The sequence below is a fragment of the Ailuropoda melanoleuca genome, chromosome 6, assembly GCF_002007445.2.
Source record: "Ailuropoda melanoleuca isolate Jingjing chromosome 6, ASM200744v2, whole genome shotgun sequence".
In the NCBI taxonomy this organism is placed as follows: domain Eukaryota; kingdom Metazoa; phylum Chordata; class Mammalia; order Carnivora; family Ursidae; genus Ailuropoda; species Ailuropoda melanoleuca.
Window position 1 is genome coordinate 13,362,707 of NC_048223.1, and position 19,349 is coordinate 13,382,055.

General features: G+C 54.3%; 1 protein-coding gene across 1 annotated transcript in view; it reads right to left on the reverse strand.

Moving 5' to 3' along the window:
- EPHB1 (EPH receptor B1) overlaps positions 1 to 19,349 on the reverse strand; it is a 425,223-nt gene that overhangs the window by 286,381 nt on the left and 119,493 nt on the right. The window contains exon 2 of the mRNA XM_034661964.1: positions 6,313 to 6,377. Coding sequence (XP_034517855.1) covers positions 6,313 to 6,377 — 65 coding nt within the window. The remainder of the gene's footprint in view (positions 1 to 6,312; positions 6,378 to 19,349) is intronic.

Sequence of the window (19,349 nt, forward strand, 5' to 3'; positions counted from 1 at the left end):
CACCTGCACATATACACGCACATATACACAGACACACATACACACACACATACAGATGCACATATACACACATATATACATGTATACATACGCATGTGCACATATACATACACACATATACACAGACACACATACACACACACACATATACAGATGCACATATACACACATATATACATGTATACATACGCATGTGCACATATACATACACACATATACACGGACACACATACACACACATATATACAGATGCACATATACACACATATATACATGTATACATACGCACATGCACATATACATACACACATATACACGGACACACACATATACAGATGCACATATACACACATATATACATGTATACATACACACGTGCACGTATACATGCACACGCATATATAGACACACACACAGCCAGCTAGCTCATCCTGAAGCTCATCAGGTTTGGCTCTGGACTCCTTTTTCCATCTTTCCTCCATCATATTCTGCTTCCCATGATAAAGAGTTGCCGATATTAAAGTAGTAACCAGAGTATGCCACAGGCCGCGAAGGTGGTTCCCAAGGGCAGTGCAGATGGAGTTGGAGTCTGGAAGCCCAAGGAACACTCTCTGAAGGTAACTCCGTACACTAGGGCCATAGCCCCGCAGACACAGAGGCCACCCACCACCCAGTACACAAGGCCAGTGAGCCCTGGCAAAACTCTTGGAAAGTAAAAGAACTCTGGGGCTGGATTCCCAATAAACAAGTGGAATAAGACTCCCTATCAGAGGGACCGGGGCTTGCTTTTCTAGACTACCCCCAGCATCTGAGAGCAACCGGCCCCTTTCGGTAGAGGCGCTGGTCTCCTTTACCATCACCTCAGGAGCAGTGGCACCATCTCCATCACCAGGTAAGCTCTTTAAAAAGATACTGACGGGGCGCCTGGGGGCTGAGTTGGTTCAGCAGCTGCCTTCAGATCAGGTCAGGACCCCACGGTCCTGGGATCAAGTCCCTCATCGGGCTCCTTGCTCATCGGGAGTCTGCTTCTCCCTCTCCCTCTGCCTCTCCCCCTGGTTTGTGCTCTCTCTCTCAAAATAATAAATAAAATCTTTTTTTAAAAATAAAAAAATAAAAAAAAATAAAAAGATGCTGACAACCAATTGGGTGTTGAGAGGCCTACAACAAACACTTTTTGGGGCTACAATAAACCTAAATTGAACATCTTCTAAGCTCAGAACCCTGGGTTGGAGATGCAAGAAGGATCAGGAATGTTCCTCATTATTGAGCCAACAAACATTTATTGGAGCCTATCCCCTGCTGGGCCGGCGCTGGGCACCAGGGATACAGAGATAAAGCTGCTCCATCCTCTGACCCATGGGGGAGACCACATGTCAAGATCTGGTTAGCTCACAGAGTGATGGACAGTATGTCAGAAGTCAGCACCAAGCCCTCTGGGCTTTAGGAAGGGGGCATCTTTCTGGGCCCTGGTGGAGAGGAGTGTCCAGGAGGGCTCCCCGAGGGGGAGAGAACAGAGCTGACACCTGAGAGACGGACAGTGATGCAGGGAGGGAGTGGGGGGGAGAAGAGTAGGAGGGGCCAGGCAGCATCCAGAAATGGCAGCAGACTGTTAGGAGGGGACCGTGAAGCCACAAAGACCACTACTCACTGAGTTTTTACCGTGGGGCCTCCCCGAACTCCCCCACTGCCCAAAGGCCCCAAAATGTGAAGGTCAGGGAACCTTTTGTAGCAGGGCTGGAAGCAAGGGTGTGGGGACATAAATGAAGCCAGCCGGAGGGAGTGGTCGCCAGTGTCACAAGTGGGGGTCCCCGGCATACTCTTTGCTGGGAGCTGAGCATTTGTGACTTTATAAATGTTACATTCTCCCTCTGCTCACCAGGTGGCCTCTGATTCAGGTTAAACCTAAAGGCTTTAAATTAAAGGTGCAATTAGATCAGAAAGCAACATTTTGCATTTGGGCACAAATACTTTCTGTTTCTGACATGGAATATTATGACCCACTTTCCAGCAATATAGCTGAAAACAATTTGTGGGCTCTGTGTGGGTGGGCAGTCCAATTCCTTCCCACAACTGGCAGTTCTCAAGCACAGCAGCGAAGACACCCAGCAAGCCCCATAAAAGGAAGGGTCCCATGGCTTCTCTCCAGGGAGCCCACCTCACAGGCCATGCACTGTGAATAGGGTTCACTGTAATGCCAGTTGGGCCCCCCGGCAGAATGACGCTTCTTCTGGTCAAGGCGAACTCAGTCCCCTGGGGACACCAAGGCTACCAGAACAATGCCAGCCCACCCTTCTCCATCTGAAGCACGCAGGCACAGTATCCTGACTGCAGACAGGCTCTGAGGCCTCTGCCCCTCTTCGGGGGTAGGGGTTGGGTGGTATGTCTCCACCCCAGTAGGTCCCAGGGAGATGTGGCCCCACCCAGCCTCCTGGCTTCTCAAATGCCTGACCCTGGCCCCTCTCCCTGGACCTCTTTACCATCCAGAAGTACTCTGCCTGTCTTCAAGCCAAGCCCTGACTCAAGGCCACAGCCTGGGGTCCTCCTCCAGTCTCATGAGCCCTCCGTCTGGGCTCCTGCCCTCTGCCACAGTGGTCAGTGCCCCCTCGCTTCACTCTTCTTCTTGCTCAGTAGATGCCATGATAGAAGATGCTGACCTCCTCTGGCCGATGTCCTCAGCTCCTTACCCCTCCAGGCCCACTGTTCTTGCACCCCCATACCTCAGGATGATTCCACCAGCACACTTCCTCCTGTACGGTCAGACAGCTGCAGGAGGCCCACAGATGGGGGCGTCACAAACGCATGGCCTGCAGCCACGGCCTGGCCACACTCCTTCTAAACATGCCAGCCTGTCTCCCGCTTTCTGACAGCAAGGTTCCTTCAAACCAGCCCCACCCTCCTGAAACCTGCTGCGCAAGACCCCCACCCTCGCTTTTTGAACCGGGCCTCCAACCCCAGTGAGAAGATAGAATATTGGAAGCATTTTCCGTTTTATGGCTTCTGTCACCAAACCTGAGTGCCCGCACCGCTCTGTAGGCCCCTTATCTCTGTCCTGCCATTTCCATAGAAAAGGAGTCTTTTCCCCTGAGAGGCCAACATGCCCACAGCCCCGTTCCTTCCATCCCCACCTCTGGTCTTCCTTCCCCCTCACAAAGTGCTGTCTCCATCGACTCACCTTCCACGGACCTTCAACTCTTGCTTTCTGGCTTTGACTCCTGTCCCTTGCAAAACCTTCCACATGGGTCACCAACAGGGGCCTTGTAACTGAACCCATCCAACCCCCAGCAGCACTTGCCACTTCTGGGCCCCCTTCCTCCTTGGCACAGTGCTGGCTCCCGTGAGAGGACCACCTCTTGGTGTTCTCTTGCCTCCGGAGCCATACCTTCTCCACCCCTCTCCGGGCTCCTCTTTCTGTGTTCAGCATTTCAACACAGGTTACCCTTCCGGAGCTGTCACCTCTCCTCCTTCCAGACATTCCCTGGGAGACTGCAGCCACACTCCGGGCACCCCTCCCGCTGACGTGAGGCCACCTGCCTTCTGAATCCACTGCCCGTGAGCCAAGCGCTAGCAGAGCCTGACCCGTGGGTGCCTTTCCAACTCCACAGGTCCCATGCTGAACTCAGCCTCTTCCTGCCCCGGCATGCTGCTCCTTCCATGTCCACCATCTCTGAGAACAGCACCATCAACTACCCACCCGCCCAGGTCAGAAGCTTTCAACAAGTAGTCAGGTCATGAACCAGGTGCCAGTTTCCAATGGTGAACAAAGAGGCAGAATCCCAGCTACCTTGGAGGTTATGGTATAACCAAAAGGGTGATAGAAATATGGGGGTTGACATTAATCCAACACTAACATATAAAGACGCAAAATTTGCAACTGTGCACAGCGCTATTGAGGAAAGCTCCCTGGCCCTCAGTGGAGCTGGGATGGGGACCCAGCACGGTCAGTGATGCAGTGAAGGTGTCCCTACAGATGGCCTGGAGATGAAAAAGCAGAATCGCTCCAGTGTTTGAACTTTACAACATGGTGAAATGGAGCCCACGTGTTTGGTGGGAGATGGAGACGGGTGAATTCTGCTCCGACCAGGCTTCAATTGACATGCCCTTGAGCATTCAATGCAAGATGGGCTAGGGACACACACTTGGGGTGTTCAGAGAATCGGGGGCAACTGTCTAGGATGAGAACACCAAGGAGATGTGGAGGGGATCTGAGATGGAAGCATGGTCCTTGTTCTTCCCTCTCGACCCCAGCCGAGGGCCAACCTGACACTCACTAGAAACCAGACAGGCTCTGAAGCTGCTCAGGGCACCAAGAGAAGAACTACCTGACTGTACGTTCTCGAGAGAAAAGCATGGGGAACGGCAGCTGAGCCGTGGCTGCTAACCAGTGGGAGGGCAAGCACAGAGCAGCCCAGCCAGCTGCTGTCTCTAAAGGGCACCACTTGATTTTGAGTGTTTTCCTAAAGGACAATCTTTCTTGGGAAAGGAGAGCAGAAGTTTAAGGAAGACAGGTGGTGTGTACGAAAATCAAGGGGAAAATTAACCATAAATCATGTTGATGCCTTGCGAAAACACGGGCCTTCAAACAATAATGTAATTTGTAAGGAAGTGGCAAGTTCTTAATATCCAGCAGCCAGAAGAGTTGCTGCCTCATTGGCTTCACATAATGTCCCCCGTGGAAGTGGGAACAGCTCCCTAGTAGCCCCCAGTGCTCCCAGCAGGACTGGGACTTGGGCAGTGTGGGCAGGATGGGCCCCTGTCCTGGGCCCTGCTTTGGGAAACGCCAACCCATCCTAATCCTTGCCTTCCTGCCCCAAGGCAGGATGCTTGCCTCTGGCAGTGGGGGGATTCTGTAAGTATTGGGGCTGGTGGGGGGCCAGCGAGAGCCGGGGAACATGCATAGCCTAATGGGACCCTAGTGACCCATTGAGAACTGTCCCTACAGTACAAGTGGGCAACAGGCCTGGTTGTGCCGTACTGTGATGTGCACCACAGGGTGGAGACAGGCTCTGGGCCAGAGGCCACCAAAGGCAGGGAAGGAGAGAGGAGGTGTGGGCCACTCCACCCCAGCTGACCTGGCCCCCTCGCTGGGATGAAAAGTCCACTCACTCCCCTGCCCACTCCCTTGGTGATTAAGCCATGCAGTGAGCTAGTCACCCATGCTGGGCTTCTGAACCTCATCTCCCTCCTCCATCTCTGGCTCCGTCCCCCTGCAGTCCATCCGCTGCCAAATGCTGCCAATGCTTCCGCCTTTGCTTTGCTCCAACAGCCCTCTAAGTATCCTGTTTTCATCCCACTCTTCTGACCCACCCAAGACAGCTGGAAGAGGCTCTTAAATGCTTTCTCTCGACTGTTCCCTGCAATCCCGTCAGCAAGTGTGGCCATGGTACTCTCCGCCCCGGGATCTGTCCATCACCTACAGGACAGAATCGACAGCACTGCCTCAGTGTGGCAGGCCCAGCCCTCTACCGCCATGCCCCGTTCCCACCCACACCCCAGCCCCGCCTCAGCACTGTCCATACCCTGCCACGTTCCAGAAACACACATTCTCCTCTCTCAACTATCCCTCCAATCGACTATGGCTCCTACTTGGAATATCGTTGCAAACTCCTCATTCACCACCTGTCAAACCCCCACACATGCTGTAAACCCCAACTAGCATGCACCTTCTCTGCAAAGGCTCGTGTGTCCCTCCTAAGTTCCTCACTCCCAGCTCTGGGCCATACTTGCCTGTTGATCTCTCCACTGCCACAAAAAAGAGATGTACTTCAGCCTATTCATGCACATGGTGGTCCCCACACCGACAGGAGGCCACGAGGTCCTCGGAGCTGGTCCATTCTTATAGCTAACAGGGTCTGGCCAGGGGCACGAACACTGAGTCATGAATCAAGAACATCTCTCTAAGGCAAGCTCCAGGTGAAAGGAAGCCTCAGCCCTTCTGACCTTCAGCTCCTTATGCTCTCGCTTCTTGGCAGCCCTGTGGGCATTACCGATTTCTGATCTTCGTTACCACCATTGGCCCATGTGCCCAGCTCTTGGCAGCCACTGCCCCTGCCCCCACACAGGTAGAGCCCCAGTCACGCGGGGGCCAGCTCCCTGAAGGACTGTGTCAGGAGATGGCCTGCAGCACCACGCTGGGGAGCAGCTCAGGTCTGAGACCCCTGGGGCTGCCTCTCTGTGGATGGGCAGGGGACACAGCCATTGACACCTATATTCCAACCCCCCGAAGGTCCTGCTCTAGGCAGGCTCTGCTCCCCCAGTCATCCCATAGTCCCAGGACTGCGCGGCAGGATTGAAGGACGGATGGTTGACACTCACCCCTGACGCGGGATTGGCTGTCCAGCCCAGCTCTGCAGTAGCTGTCCTGGTGTCCATTAAAGTTTCTGTGGGTCAAAAGAGAAAATCTGGTGAGTCAGAAGATTTGCTAGACGGTGGCCCTTATGCTTATGAAGCTACTTATGACTGCAAATGTCAGTGTTGGGAGACTTGGGCCCCTTTGCGAAGCCTGAGGCTCAGAGAGGGGAGGAGGTCTGTCAGGATGCCAGAGCTCAGACCTCAGGCGTCCTGCTGCTGCAGCCACTGTCCTCTCCCTGAAAGCCCGAAAGCCCGAAAGCCGCCTGTATGGGATGAAGTCATCTGTCCAGACACTTTACCCCTAGACATGGCTTCTTCCCAGCGTATTCTTCGAGAGGCTCTTCCAGGGCCATGTCAACCCAGTAACCAAATTTAATTCGTTCCTCAGCCTTCCCGGGCCATGTCTTTCTGCCCTCTTCCTCCCCACTGGGTTCCCTCTCCAGCCTCATCTGTCTGTCCCCACTTCTCCCCACCCCTGTCCCCTGCCTCCCTTTCAGGCATCCCTGTTGACACCATGGGTGGTGCCCCATCAACTCCCTTGGCCCCAACCACTCTCCCAAGACTCAGTTTCCCTGCAGGTCCCTTTGCCCCTGGCCCAGATCCATGCCACGCTGTGCCCCAACACTCAGCCGGGGCTCACACAAATGCGTCTCCCAGGCCCCTATGGCCTGCTCCCCGGTTACCGATCCCCCGGCCAGTAAGTGAAAGAGCAGCCTGACTCAGCTGTGAGCTCCTGGGGGCCGTGGCAGCAGCTACAGTTCACACACCAGGATCACCAGGCATCGGGTGACCACAGACTTGCTCTTCGTGAGAACAGCTTTCTGGCAGACAGCAACAAAGCGTCCCGAGGACCAGGCACCTCTTTCTTTTTTTCTTTTTTTTTCTCTGCAGTCTATTATTGACCGCTGTCAGCCCCCACCTCTCAATGAAAAGTGTTCCCCCAAAGCTGCTCATGAGCTCCTGGTCAGCAAAGCCAAAAGCCCCTTCGGGTTTTTATCCAGCAGTTTTATTGAGGTAGAAATGACATACAATAGACTGCACAACATACAATTTGATTAAGTTCTGACATTTATTTATACGTGAAACCGGCACCACAATCAAGATAATAAATACGTCCATCATTCCCAGAAGTGTCCTTGTCCCTTTGTAAACCCTCCTTTCCTCCTGTCCCTGCCCCACCCTATCTCTAGGCAATGACGGATTTGCTTTCTGTCACTATAGATTGATTAACTGGGATTTTCTAGAATTTTATATAAATTTTATATAAATACAGCATACACTATATTTTATCTGGCTTTTTTCACTTAGCATAGTTTTTTGTTTGTTTGTTTAAGTTCGATCATGTTGTGGGCGCTTGGGTGCTCATTCAGGTAAGCGTCCGACTCTCGGCTTCATTTGGCTCAGGTCATGATCTCAGGCTCATGGGACTGAGCCCCGATCGCATCGGGCTCCGTGCTCAGCAGGGAGTCTGCTTCAGATTCTCTCTCTCCCTCTCCCTCTGCCGCTCCCCCACACTCTCTCTCTAAAGTAAATAAATATTTTTTTAAAAGAAAGATTGGTCCCGTCGTGTCCATCAGCAGTCCATCCTGTTTTGTTGCTGAGGAGTATTGCACTGCATGGACGCACTCCTCTTTCTCCCCATTCACCGGCGGCTCCCAGGTTGGGGCTACCCAGGGAGGGCATGACCATTCCAGCTCCTGCACTTCCTCACCAACTCGGTGTGGCCGGTCATTCCTCATTTGGGCCATCTTCACAGGTATGTGCTAGTATCTCATGGTGGTTTTTCATTTCCTTACTGATGAGCGATGTTAGACATCTTTTCACATGCTTAATGCCACCTGCGTGTCCTATTGGGTGCACAGTGTTCAAGATTTTACAAGTTTCAGACTTATTAGTGAGTTTGGAGAGTTCTTGACGTATTCTGGTTGCCAGTCCTTTATCAGATATATGCTTGGCAAATACTTTCTCCCACTCTGCAGCTTGTCTTTTTTTTTTAACGGTGTGTTTCAAAAAGCAGAAGTTTTAAATTTTCATGAAGTTCACTTTATCAACTTTGTCTTTTATCGTCTGGTGTCATACTGAGAAATCTTTGCTTAACCCAAGGTCATGAAGATTTTTCTCCTACCTAGGTCTGTGATCTATTTTCAGTTCATTTTTGCATAAAGTGAGAGGTACGAATCAAATGTGCAATTGTTTTTGTCTTGTGGGTGTCCAGTTGTTCCAGAGGGACACCTTTGTAAATTCACACGATGGTGCTGTTCAGGCTGGCAGAGGTGTCTTACCCACCTGGATCTCCCAGGGCTTGTATCAAAGGAACCGTCCAGCTGCATGGGTGCTCAACAAACAGAGGAGGGGGAAATACACATATGTCGCTTTGGCTTTTCCCTCCTCTGTTTCCGTTTTCTCCTGAACACCACTATTCTGTGTTCACTGCTTCAGGCAGGAGATGGGAAACGTGAATGCAGAATGCACAGTTATAAAATTGTGTGCCCCTTAGGAAACAGAGGGACACCTGGCATAAACCAGAGGTTTGGGAAGAAAGCCACACTGTGGGCAGGGCAGAGGGAATGAAAATTGAAGTGATAAATGAGGACCTGTGTTGAGAAAATGGGTTCGCTATGCTCTCATCTCCTAGTACCCCACCCAGAGAAGGGATGGAGGGAGCGTGTCGAGGTGACAGGGCCTTCCTTGTACATGCAGCATGCCACCCCACCAGGCTGACATGGCCTGGACAGAGCAGAGGGAGCCTTAGGTCCCATGGGGGCTAATGAAGAGGACCCAGAACCACTCAAGAGATGATCTGCATGGACTATAAGCAAGGGTCAGATGGGTATGGGATGTCTCGATGGGTGCCAGTGTGGACAGGAGCCAAAAGGGCCAGTGAGGCGGCTTCCTCCACAAGTTGGCACTACACAGCCTGCCTATAACCTCGGTGACATTTCTGCCACCCCGGGGGAATGGAGGTTCTAAAAAGCAAGTTGTGGGGAGTAAAGGAAATACAGCAAGCTGGGTTTGGGTTGAGAGTCCTACCCTGCACATATCTGAAGGAAGGCAAGCACTGGAAGAGACTTCTCCAGTTTGTTTTCTCCTCTGATTCTTCTGACAGCTGGGGAGGCCGGACCCTTCCTGGAGCAGCCCTCCCTTTCCCCCTCATCTCCACTCCACAGCACTAATAATGATCATAATGACACACCGAATTTACATAACACGCTTCTCGGAAGACACTCCATGAGGCTCTGTAGAAATTCATCTCCATGATTAAAATGCCTCCTCCAGGTGGGTCAGGAGAAGCAGCCAGCGAACCCATTTGACAGAGTTGGGGACCAGGGCACAGTAAGGTGCCGTGCTTTCTGCGAGGTCACACAGCCTCCCACCCTGACACCATAGCTCCAAGCCCCAGTGTGCCACCCACCAAGCATATCTGGGCTTCTAGGGGTTCTACTGAGGCCCTGGGGTCAGGGTGGGGCCTTTGCTCATAAAGCCAAGAAACCACAAAAGCCCCCAGAATATGCATCACCCCTGCCTTCACCTCGGGACCCAGCTGATGTAGTGGCGAAGAGACAGGGGAAGCAGGCAGCAAGGGAAACAGAGTCCAGAATCAAAAGTAAGAATTAGCCTTCATTTCTAAACCTTCCAAGGACTAGTTTGTCCTGTTAACCCCATTAATATAATCTAAGACTTCATTATATTCACAGTCACCTGCTCCAGGGCTATAATTGAAACTGTTTCTAAATAATGTTTTCCATCCACCCTACTGGCCAGAAGTTGCAGCAAGAGGAATCCATTTCTCTGCATCCTGCCCACCGTGGAGAAGAAGACCACAAAACCATAAAGCATCCACTCGATATGATTAAGGGCAGTTTCTTTTCTGGCACAGAGAGCTCCTGATTATGGCATTACATTCTGGTGGGGGCTGAATAAAAGTGACTTGAGGAGGTTTACATCTCCCTGGAGAGGGAAAGAGCACTCATTTGCATTTATAAAGCATATTGAGAGCTCTGGCAGAAAGTTATGGTGGAAGCACAATTAAATATTTACCATCACTTCTGCTCTCAAACAGTGGCGTGGGGACCAACCAGCTGGAGGTGCATGTGTTGCTGTCAGATCTGATGCCTACAGGGGAGGCAACTCTGGAACCCCCACCCACCGCCTGGCCTCTGCCCTCTGGGAGCAAGTCCTCACTGCCCACACGGGAGGGAGGAATGCTGGGAAGGGCAGGCACAGAGGCTGAAAGAGCGCACTGCTGGGGGCAGACTGGGTCCAGGTCCCACTTCCACCACTCTCTTTCTCTCTGTCCCATTCTCTCCCTCCTTTCTCTCTCTCTCTCTCTTTCCCCCTCCCTCTCCCTGCACCACCCCCATCTCTCCCCCTCCTTCTTCCTCATCTGCAGAATGTAACTAGAGCCAGCTAGTACACAGAACTGGGTGGGGGGAAGATAAAGCAGTGCAAATACACTATTATTATTATTATTATTATTATTATTATTATTATTATTATCATCATCACTTAATCACTCCAAGCTTCAGTTTTCTTAGCTATGCAAAAACCCTACTGGTGCTATCTGTAAGACACCCATAAGATATCTGTAAGACTGAATGGTATTAGATAGCTAATAATATCTCATCTACCTTCTCCCTTGCCTTGTTGTAAAGACCTAGGAGTAACACATGGAGGATACAGCAGCCAATCAGAGGGTGGGTGTCCTGGAAAGACTCCGTCTAGTCCAAGGAGGGACAAGAAGCAAAGTCACACTTGGCATCCTATTCTGGCCAAGCCCACGAGAAGGAGACAGAAACTCAAGGGCATGGATGGGGTTCTTCTGCATGTGGGGAATGAGTGGGCCCATCCTGACAGGGAGGATGGGAGATGCAGGCTGTGTGGTGGCAAAGTGAGATGCTGTGGTCTCCCGGACAGTGGGGAACAGTGGGGAACAGTGGGGAGGAGGGAAGGATGGAGAGCTCCGCCTGTCTCTCGGGACAGAGATATCAGCGCGACTCCCCCAGGCAACAAGGGCAGTGGCAGAAACAGGCTGATGAGAACGAAGTGGCAGCCACGGCAAACACAGGATAGGGCGAGGAAGACTGAGCAAGAGGGGAGGGGAGGCCATGAGGGGAGACAGAAGGGGGCCTCTGGCGAGAGCTGGCGAGACTGGCAAGAACCTGAGGGCACAAGAGAAGCCTGTCAGAGAGGCCCCATTCTGCCAGGGGACAACTTCCTCGCAGTGGCTTTGATATGGAAACCCTGAGGGTGTCGCCTCCAACTCTGGGGGCCGGTGTCTAGAGGTCTGGGTCGGGGGCCGGGTCGGAGCCCCTCTGTGCAGAGTAGAGGCAGCCATCACCTGGCTCTGCGAGCAGTTCCCCTCTCTGTCTGGATTGGCACTTTGGGATGTATTGACATTTGGGATGAATTAGATACCCATCATGGTGAAAGAGAGATAAATAAACCCTCTCCTTACAGCTCTGCCATTCTTTTTGGAGAGACATTAATCAGACATTCAGCTGAAAATATTTACAACGTCCTTCCGTGGTGGTAACAATATACGACAACATATACAGATGGAACTGGGGCTTCCGGGCCTTCTCGGAGCAGGGCTTCGTGTGTATTTGATAAGGCGAGACTGCGGCCCTCCGGAGCACAGAAGAGCCCGCACAGCCATGCGGTCACTGCCCCGTGCTGCCCTCTGTGGCCCACGGAACTCCTGCAGCCCAGAAGTCACACCGTGGTGCAGCTGCAAGAAGCTGGCCGTAGCTATGTACAAGCAAGGAGCTGAGGCGTGCCTCACTGCAGCCCCAGCTCCCGCTCAAAGCCTTCGCAAGGGCTTAGGACAGTTGGAAGAGGTCTGAAACGTGATGGTACAAAGTGGCTCCGGGATGCATTCAGCAAATGCTGTCTGAGCAACTCCCGGAGGCAGAGTGAGCTCCGCGCAGGCATCAGAGACGGAACAGAGGCTAGACAGACATCCCACCCCTCGGGGAGCTTGCAGGCAAGCAGGGGAACAGAAATTAATCAAATCACCATGCAGCTAAATCTGCATTTACAGCCTCAGTGAATGGCAGGAAGAGGGAATCCCAGGGACAGTTGTGAGCACTGAATAAAATGACAGGGTGACAGGGGTATTGGAGGCTGGCACACAGCTGGCACTCCCTCTTTCCTTCCCCATCCCCTGGCTGAGGAAAACACAAGGATCGCTACCCCCTACACCTACACACACACATACACACACACACACGCACACACACACGCACACACCCGCCCTGAGTTCGTACCGGCAGGATAGGCTATGTGTTAAACAGTCTCCCCCACTCCCACATCCAGAGTGCGCTGGGGACCAGAATGTGCTGGGCTTGCCTTACCACGGTAAGGCCCTCTGCCTTTCCAGGGATGCCCGTGCTGCCCTCGAGATCTGGACTCAGCAGAGCAGCCCGAGCCCCACCTAGAGCCCACACACTCCAGCTGCCACCCCAGCTCTCACAGTGCCCTCACCCCGGGCCCTGTTCCAGCCATCACGGCAGCCCGCTGAGGACTCAGCCCAGCCTCTGTGCGGAGTCCTCCTGCAGTTTTCCTCCCTGGCCTTCCTCACGGCTGTGTCCTGGCTTCACATACCACACTGAATGATGCCCACATGGCTCCCCTCCGGATCCTCAGTCCCTGAGACAGGGTCCCAGAGCCAACAGCTTCTAACCCTGGCTTCACAGCACACCCACAATTCCTGCTGCCAGTGCAGGCCAGCCTCCCTGGAACCTCAACCCTACCCCTCTGAATCGGCCTCAAGCTGCCTCCTTGGACCAGGGGAGAGAGGGGCTTTGCCAGCTCCGGGTTTGGGATGAACTGGGTGAGTGTGAACTGTTGAGGGCACCAACCAGCCTCAAGGGCCCCTGTTCTGGCAGGACCAGCCTGAGCCCAGCACAGCTACAAAAGGCTAGAGCAAGAAAGTACTCCAGGGAAGCCTTGCACACCCCATCCCATGTGTCCAGCCCAACTACATCTGCTCTCTACACAGCATCTCCTCTTGGGCACACTGCCCCGCCCAAACTTCCCCGCCGCCCCTCCCTGGAGCCCAGGAGGGAAGGCTCAGAGGCACTTAGCTGTGATTGCCTGTTCCCCCTTCGTCTCCTCACATCATCTGCCGTGCCCCCGGGACTCTTTCTCCACAGTGCCTTCTGCAGCTCTGCGTTCCTTTCCATTCTTGGACACCTCTCTGATTCTGGGGCTTCTCCCCCACACATGGGGACCACAGTGGCCCCCTCCTCACTGATATCTCCACAGAAGCCCCTGTGGGGCCAGTGTAAATGGTTCAAAAGCAATACGGCCACACTAAGCAAAACACTCAACCAACTCTGGAGTCCTGGGTTCCAGTCCCAGCGCCACAACTGACAGGCCAAGCAAGTCACGTCTGAGCATCCAAGCCTGATCTTCAGGGGTGGAGGTGTCCCGGCTGCATCCGTGAGCCAGCCAGACCAGGCCCGGAGAGATGCTCCACGTACTCGTAACAACACGCACTGGGCGAACGCTCATTTACTGTCTTTGCCAAGTATAAAGTGCTAGGTAAGAGAAGCTATTATTAGAGAAGCCTGCACTGATGGATGTGTCGGAGTGGCCGGTGAGGAAGGGAAACAAGCACGAGTCAACAGATGAGCCATTCCAGCCCATCTGCTGACTGATGGACGGACTGAATCGGAGCAGGCATTTAAACGATAAATACAAACTGTGAAATTTGCTCTTTTAAGGAATGCACAGATCAGTGCAGTAGCCCCCCCTTCTCTGTTTCTTTTATTTTCCAAAGTGCAATTAATTACCATAAGCAGAAGGAAGCCACAGAGTACATGGGTCACAGCACAGCAATGTGCCTCAAGGAGTTGGGACAGCCCCCCATCTGCCCTCGGTGGACACGGGGTACAGCCTGAGAACATGCCCAGGGCCCAGAGCCCTGGTTCAGATTTCCCTCCCTCCGAGGGCTCTGCCAAGGGTCACAGGGCAGCAGACCAGAGCATGTCTCAGGACATGGCTGTTCAGCTAGGGAGCTGGTGATAAGCCTCTGAAGGGCTGCCGTCTCTGCCCAGCCTGGCCTCACACTTGGTATACCGCTCAAGAGACTCCCTCTCCTCTCCGGCCTCAGAGGCTCGCTTTGGCTCCCAGCTCTTAGAGTAGTCTCTAAGAAACATAGCAAGACACCAAAAGGCAACTCTCTCAGGAGATGTATTAGCTTCTCAGGGCTGCCACAAAGCACCCCAGCCTGGGGGGCTTGAAACAACAGACAAGTGTTATCGCAGTTCTGGAAGCTCAAAGTCCAACATCAGGGAGTGAGCAGGCCATGCTCCCTCTGTGACCTGCATGGGAGACTCCTGCCCGGCTTCTGGTGGATCGCCAGCGTCCTCCGTGCTGCTGGGCCTGCAGGTGGGTCACTGCAATCTCTGCTTTCGTGGCAAGTGCCATTGTCCCCATGTGGCTCTTTCTTCACGTGGCTGTCTTGCAAGGACACCTGCCAAGTTAGATTAGGGGCCCATCCCACTAAGTATGACTACATCTTAGCTCTTTATATCCACGGTGAACCTACTTCCAAATAAGGTAACACTGGGAGGTGCTGGGGGTTGGACACTTCAACACACTTTTTTTTTTTTTTTTGGCAGGGGGCACAATTCAATCCATAACAGGAGGGTAAGATGCCAGGATCTAAAGCTGCAAGATTTTCTCCAACAAATACTCAGGCCCTGTGCTGGAAGCTTGGCAAATAGAGACGCAGACAAGGCTGGTGTCTCCTTCAAACACATCTTTCTAGGAGGTAAGGGACGGTGTCCATTGGCCCCCCTTCTCCTCCCTGTTCCATCCCAGAGGGCAGACCTTTATAGACTGCATCCACTGGGCCCCTTGCCACAGGAGCCTGGAGGGCTGGGGAGAGAGAGGCCATGGCACATCCCTGCCTCCTCTCTGCCAACGGGGCCCCTCCCGTCGCCCTTCAGGCACCCCACCGCTGCTGCTCTCTAAGTGTCTCCTGCCATCCCCGCTCCGTGCTCCGTCGTGCAAACCCTCGTGAACAGCCGCTTCATTCCCCTCCCCTCAGCCGCTCTCAGGGCTGCCATGTGCTCCCGCCAGGCCCCCCTTGATCCTGCGGGCTTACATCAGTAGTTCAGGTGCACAGCATGCGTCTGCTGTACCTCTCTGCCACGTCCTGCGGCGTGGCACACCGGAGGTGGCCACCAGCCGAGTCCTGGTCACGCTGGACTCGGATCAGACACGCCCACGTGTAGGCCTGGCTCCACTGCTATCAGGTTGTCCGACCTCGAGCAAGTCACTCAGAGCCCCACGGCTCACGCTCAGCCGTCCACCGAAGGGGAATAATAGCACCCATATCTTGCACGAGGCGTTCGAGGGGAGCCAACGAGATACCATTCACCAAGCGCTTCTCACGGCCTCTGACAAGCTGTAGTAGGCCCTCGAACAGCAGTTGTTGTGAGGTGCCATGTTTGGTCCTGGTGTGGGGTATAGTCTCTCACTGGCCCGGGGTCCTCAGCTATGCCCAGTGGGACTGCGCCGGCTGCCAGTCTCCCACCCAAAGGCCCCTCTGAAGGATGGGCTTTGGCTCCACCCAGCCCCGGCAGCCTCAGCCATTGGAGAAGCCGAGGGTAAACCTCCAGCCACACCCGCTTCTCCTCGGCCACCCCCTGCCCAACCACAGACTGGCTGCAGCCTTCTCCCGACATACACCGTGCACAGAGGGCTCTGGGGTGCGGCCCCAGCCTCTGCAAGAGCTCACTAAATGCTTGTCCTATCCTGCGGGCTCCTCCTGAGGACCAGCCGGACCAGTGAGGCCCTGTCGGGTCTGAAGCAATGGGGAAGGCCAGCGAGAAGGAGCCCAAATAGCCAAGTGGCTCCCCCTACATCACCCCCAGACACAAGCTGAGGCCCAGAAAGCAGCGCTGGGCCTTTCTGGGTACACTGTTCCTCTCAGTGCCCTGGAGCTCAAGCAGAGCACATGAGGCTGGCGTTTAAGGGACTTGTCATTGGCTCATGAACCGCACCCCCAACCCAGTGCTCCCAGTATTGCCCTTCTCTGCACCCTGCTCCCCTCCCCATGATGGTGCTAGGCAGTGGGTTCCTCTCCCATTTATTATCTCATGTTCCCCCCAGGGAGGCCACTGAGAACTTAGGACAAGAGTCTCTCCTTCATCCACACCCTTGGGAAGGGGGTCAGCAAGCAGGTGCACTACCCTTGGAGTTTTCCCGAGGGCGTGAGGTGGGGGGTAGTTCCTCAGAACCAAGGCACGATGACAACAGTGTCTGTCCCACAACCCGCCCAGACAACATGCTACCAGTCTTCCCGATGTTTGAGGCCTGCTGTGCTCATTCTTTACACTGGAAGGGTTTCAACAGGATTCTTGTTTAACTGGAGAGGAAGCTCTGTGCTGGGCCCTGCTCACGTGAGACTGTTCTCATGAAGGGCTGGGCACCCAAGACCCTCCATGTACCCCCACACCACCCCCGGGTCCCCGCACAGCTGCCACTCATTCTGTGTGCTACCCCCCTTGGACTCCCTACCTGGACCACAACTTCTTGTCTCCATGTGGCTCAATGATGGGCGGGGGACTTGAGCATGCAAGGACTGACAGACATTCTCCAACAAGGGAGAAGCCCTGCACAGGTGAGACTAACACAGGAACAAGGAAAGGGAGAGACTAAAAGCCCTCCATTTGGGGTACAAAAATCCCAAACACTCAGTCTTTCTTTTGCCAAATTCCTTCTTCTGCCTTCTTTTCCTTCTATCTCAGTTCTTTTCCCCATTCTGATACCTGTAATCCCTCATCCTTTAAGATGGCCCGACACCCTCTCAGATCCACGTGTGCCCTCCGCTGCCTGAAAATATGCCACAACCAGAGAACCAAGTGGAAAAATGGGGGTCGCCACCCCTGACCAGGATCTCCAGATATCTCCGGTAGCAAACATCTGTAGGCACCAGCCACCCTGACCAGATCATGTGAGCAGGCAAAGCAAGCTTCTGAGGCTGCCTCTGGCTCAGGCCTGACTGCTGATGCCCCATCCGCTCCCGGGCCAACAGGCATCCCAGGAGGCCTCTAACCAGACCCGCAGCTGAGCTGCTTTTTTCTCACGTCCTCCTGACCCTGATTCCTCTCAGACAACCTCTCTGACACAGGGCACACCCTTCTGTCCAATCCAGCAGCAAAGACACACACACACACCAGGCATAGGGAGAGAAAAGGGAACAAGACAGGGATGCAGTGGTCCAAGGACATCATTTAAATCAGCACGACCACTGACGGTGCAGGCCTGGCCAGGAGCCGAGCGCCGCTCAGCGTGTCACCTATTTGCATTCATGTGAGAAGAGTCGAAGAACGATGAAAATTGAGGAGCCTGGTATTTTCCAGCCTTCTGGCACCATGAGTTCTGATGGAGGTAAAATCTGTTGGCCCCAGCCACTCTGACACGCCCCGGAGCGCCAGTGGCACACAGGAGAAAACGGAGCATAATAAACCTGCTGCCTCCTGCTTCTCACGGGCACAAGGAAAGAGGGCCTCTCCCTTCTTGGGGGATGTGGGCACCCAGGGACATCAATCACCCAGGAGAAGAGCAGGGAGGAGAGCCCGCACGCCCATGCAAAATGATTCTCTGCAGCCCTAATGAAGGCCAGCGATGGATGGGAGCCCGAGCTCGTTCATCAGAAGGTGCGCGCTGCCGTCTGCCTCTCCTTCCAGGCCCTCCCGTGCCCTCGTCCTGGATTGATCTGTGGCACAGATCTCTGAAGTCACTGGCACTGTGGACTGCCCCCAGGGCCCCTGCGTACCCTGGTAGCAGTCAGAGAAAACCAGGTGCCCCTAGCTAGGGGGATGGCTGTGACGGGGCCTCAGGGGATGTGCCAGGTGACGGGCCACCAGTCAGACAAGGAAGGGGTGGGGCTGGTCGGCAGGCTCGCACATTCTCCTGGACACATCCTGGGCCAGACTGGGGCTGCTGAGTCCCCTGGGACAGCCGGAGCACCCTTAGGGGCTGCTCCAAAGCACACCTCCCACAGGTGCTAACCCTCTTTACTGACATCCTCTTCCAGGCACCCCCTGTCCTCAGCACCACTGTGCCGGGTCTGTTGCACCCCATACCACGGCTGTCCCTGCACGTGGCCTCGTGGCTCCTCACTGCCCACCCCACCCCCATACACAGACTGCCTCCTCCCTTTCCAGAGAGCCAGCCTAGCCTACTGCAGCCCCCAGACTCACCCCCCAGGTCCCCCGGATTGAATCTGTCCTCACCCCCACTGGCCCCTCAGCCAAACTCCTCCCCACCAAACTCCTCCAGCCATGGCCCTTCTCGCTCTTTCTGGGAAGACTGCCTGACTGCCCAACCTTTGCTCTCCACCTGCCCCTGAAGATGTAGCCCACCCCCGCTGGCCCCCACCAACGGGCCCAGCTGTGTGAATCAAGCCTGGGTTCAAGGCTGAAGTCGGCAAGGTGGAGGCCTGGTGCCTCTTCCTCCGGAAGGCCCCCCTGATGACTCAAGCCACCAAGTCTATCCCACCATCACCTCCAGAAGAGCCACCACTCAGTGCAGGCCTTGGTCACAGTCTGCTTGCATCATTTCACCCTGTCCTAGAGGACTGATTCGGAATTGCTCACAACGTGCCATCTGTCCAGGTCTAGCCCTGACCTGTTGCACCATGTGACTGCTGTTAACTGCACAGAGGGTCAAAGGGAGGCAAGGAGTGACGGAAGCACGGGACCACCAAGAGCAGACCCCAAGAGGAGCCTGCCAGGGAATGGTCCACTCTTAGCTGTGAGGTCACGGTTTTGGCCTCTCTGAGCTGTGTGGCTGTGGGGCGATGCCCAAGGCCCCTCCAGCACTGCCCCTTGAACTCCACGAATGTCTCCTGCCCCCAAGAATGGACCTCTTGCCACTCCATTTCTTCTTGTCAGGGAAAGCCCGTCCAGCCCTGCCTGTCACTCGTGCCCCTGAGGCCTCTCTCTCACTGCCAAGGTGTCTGGAGAGGGCCCTGGGAAGAT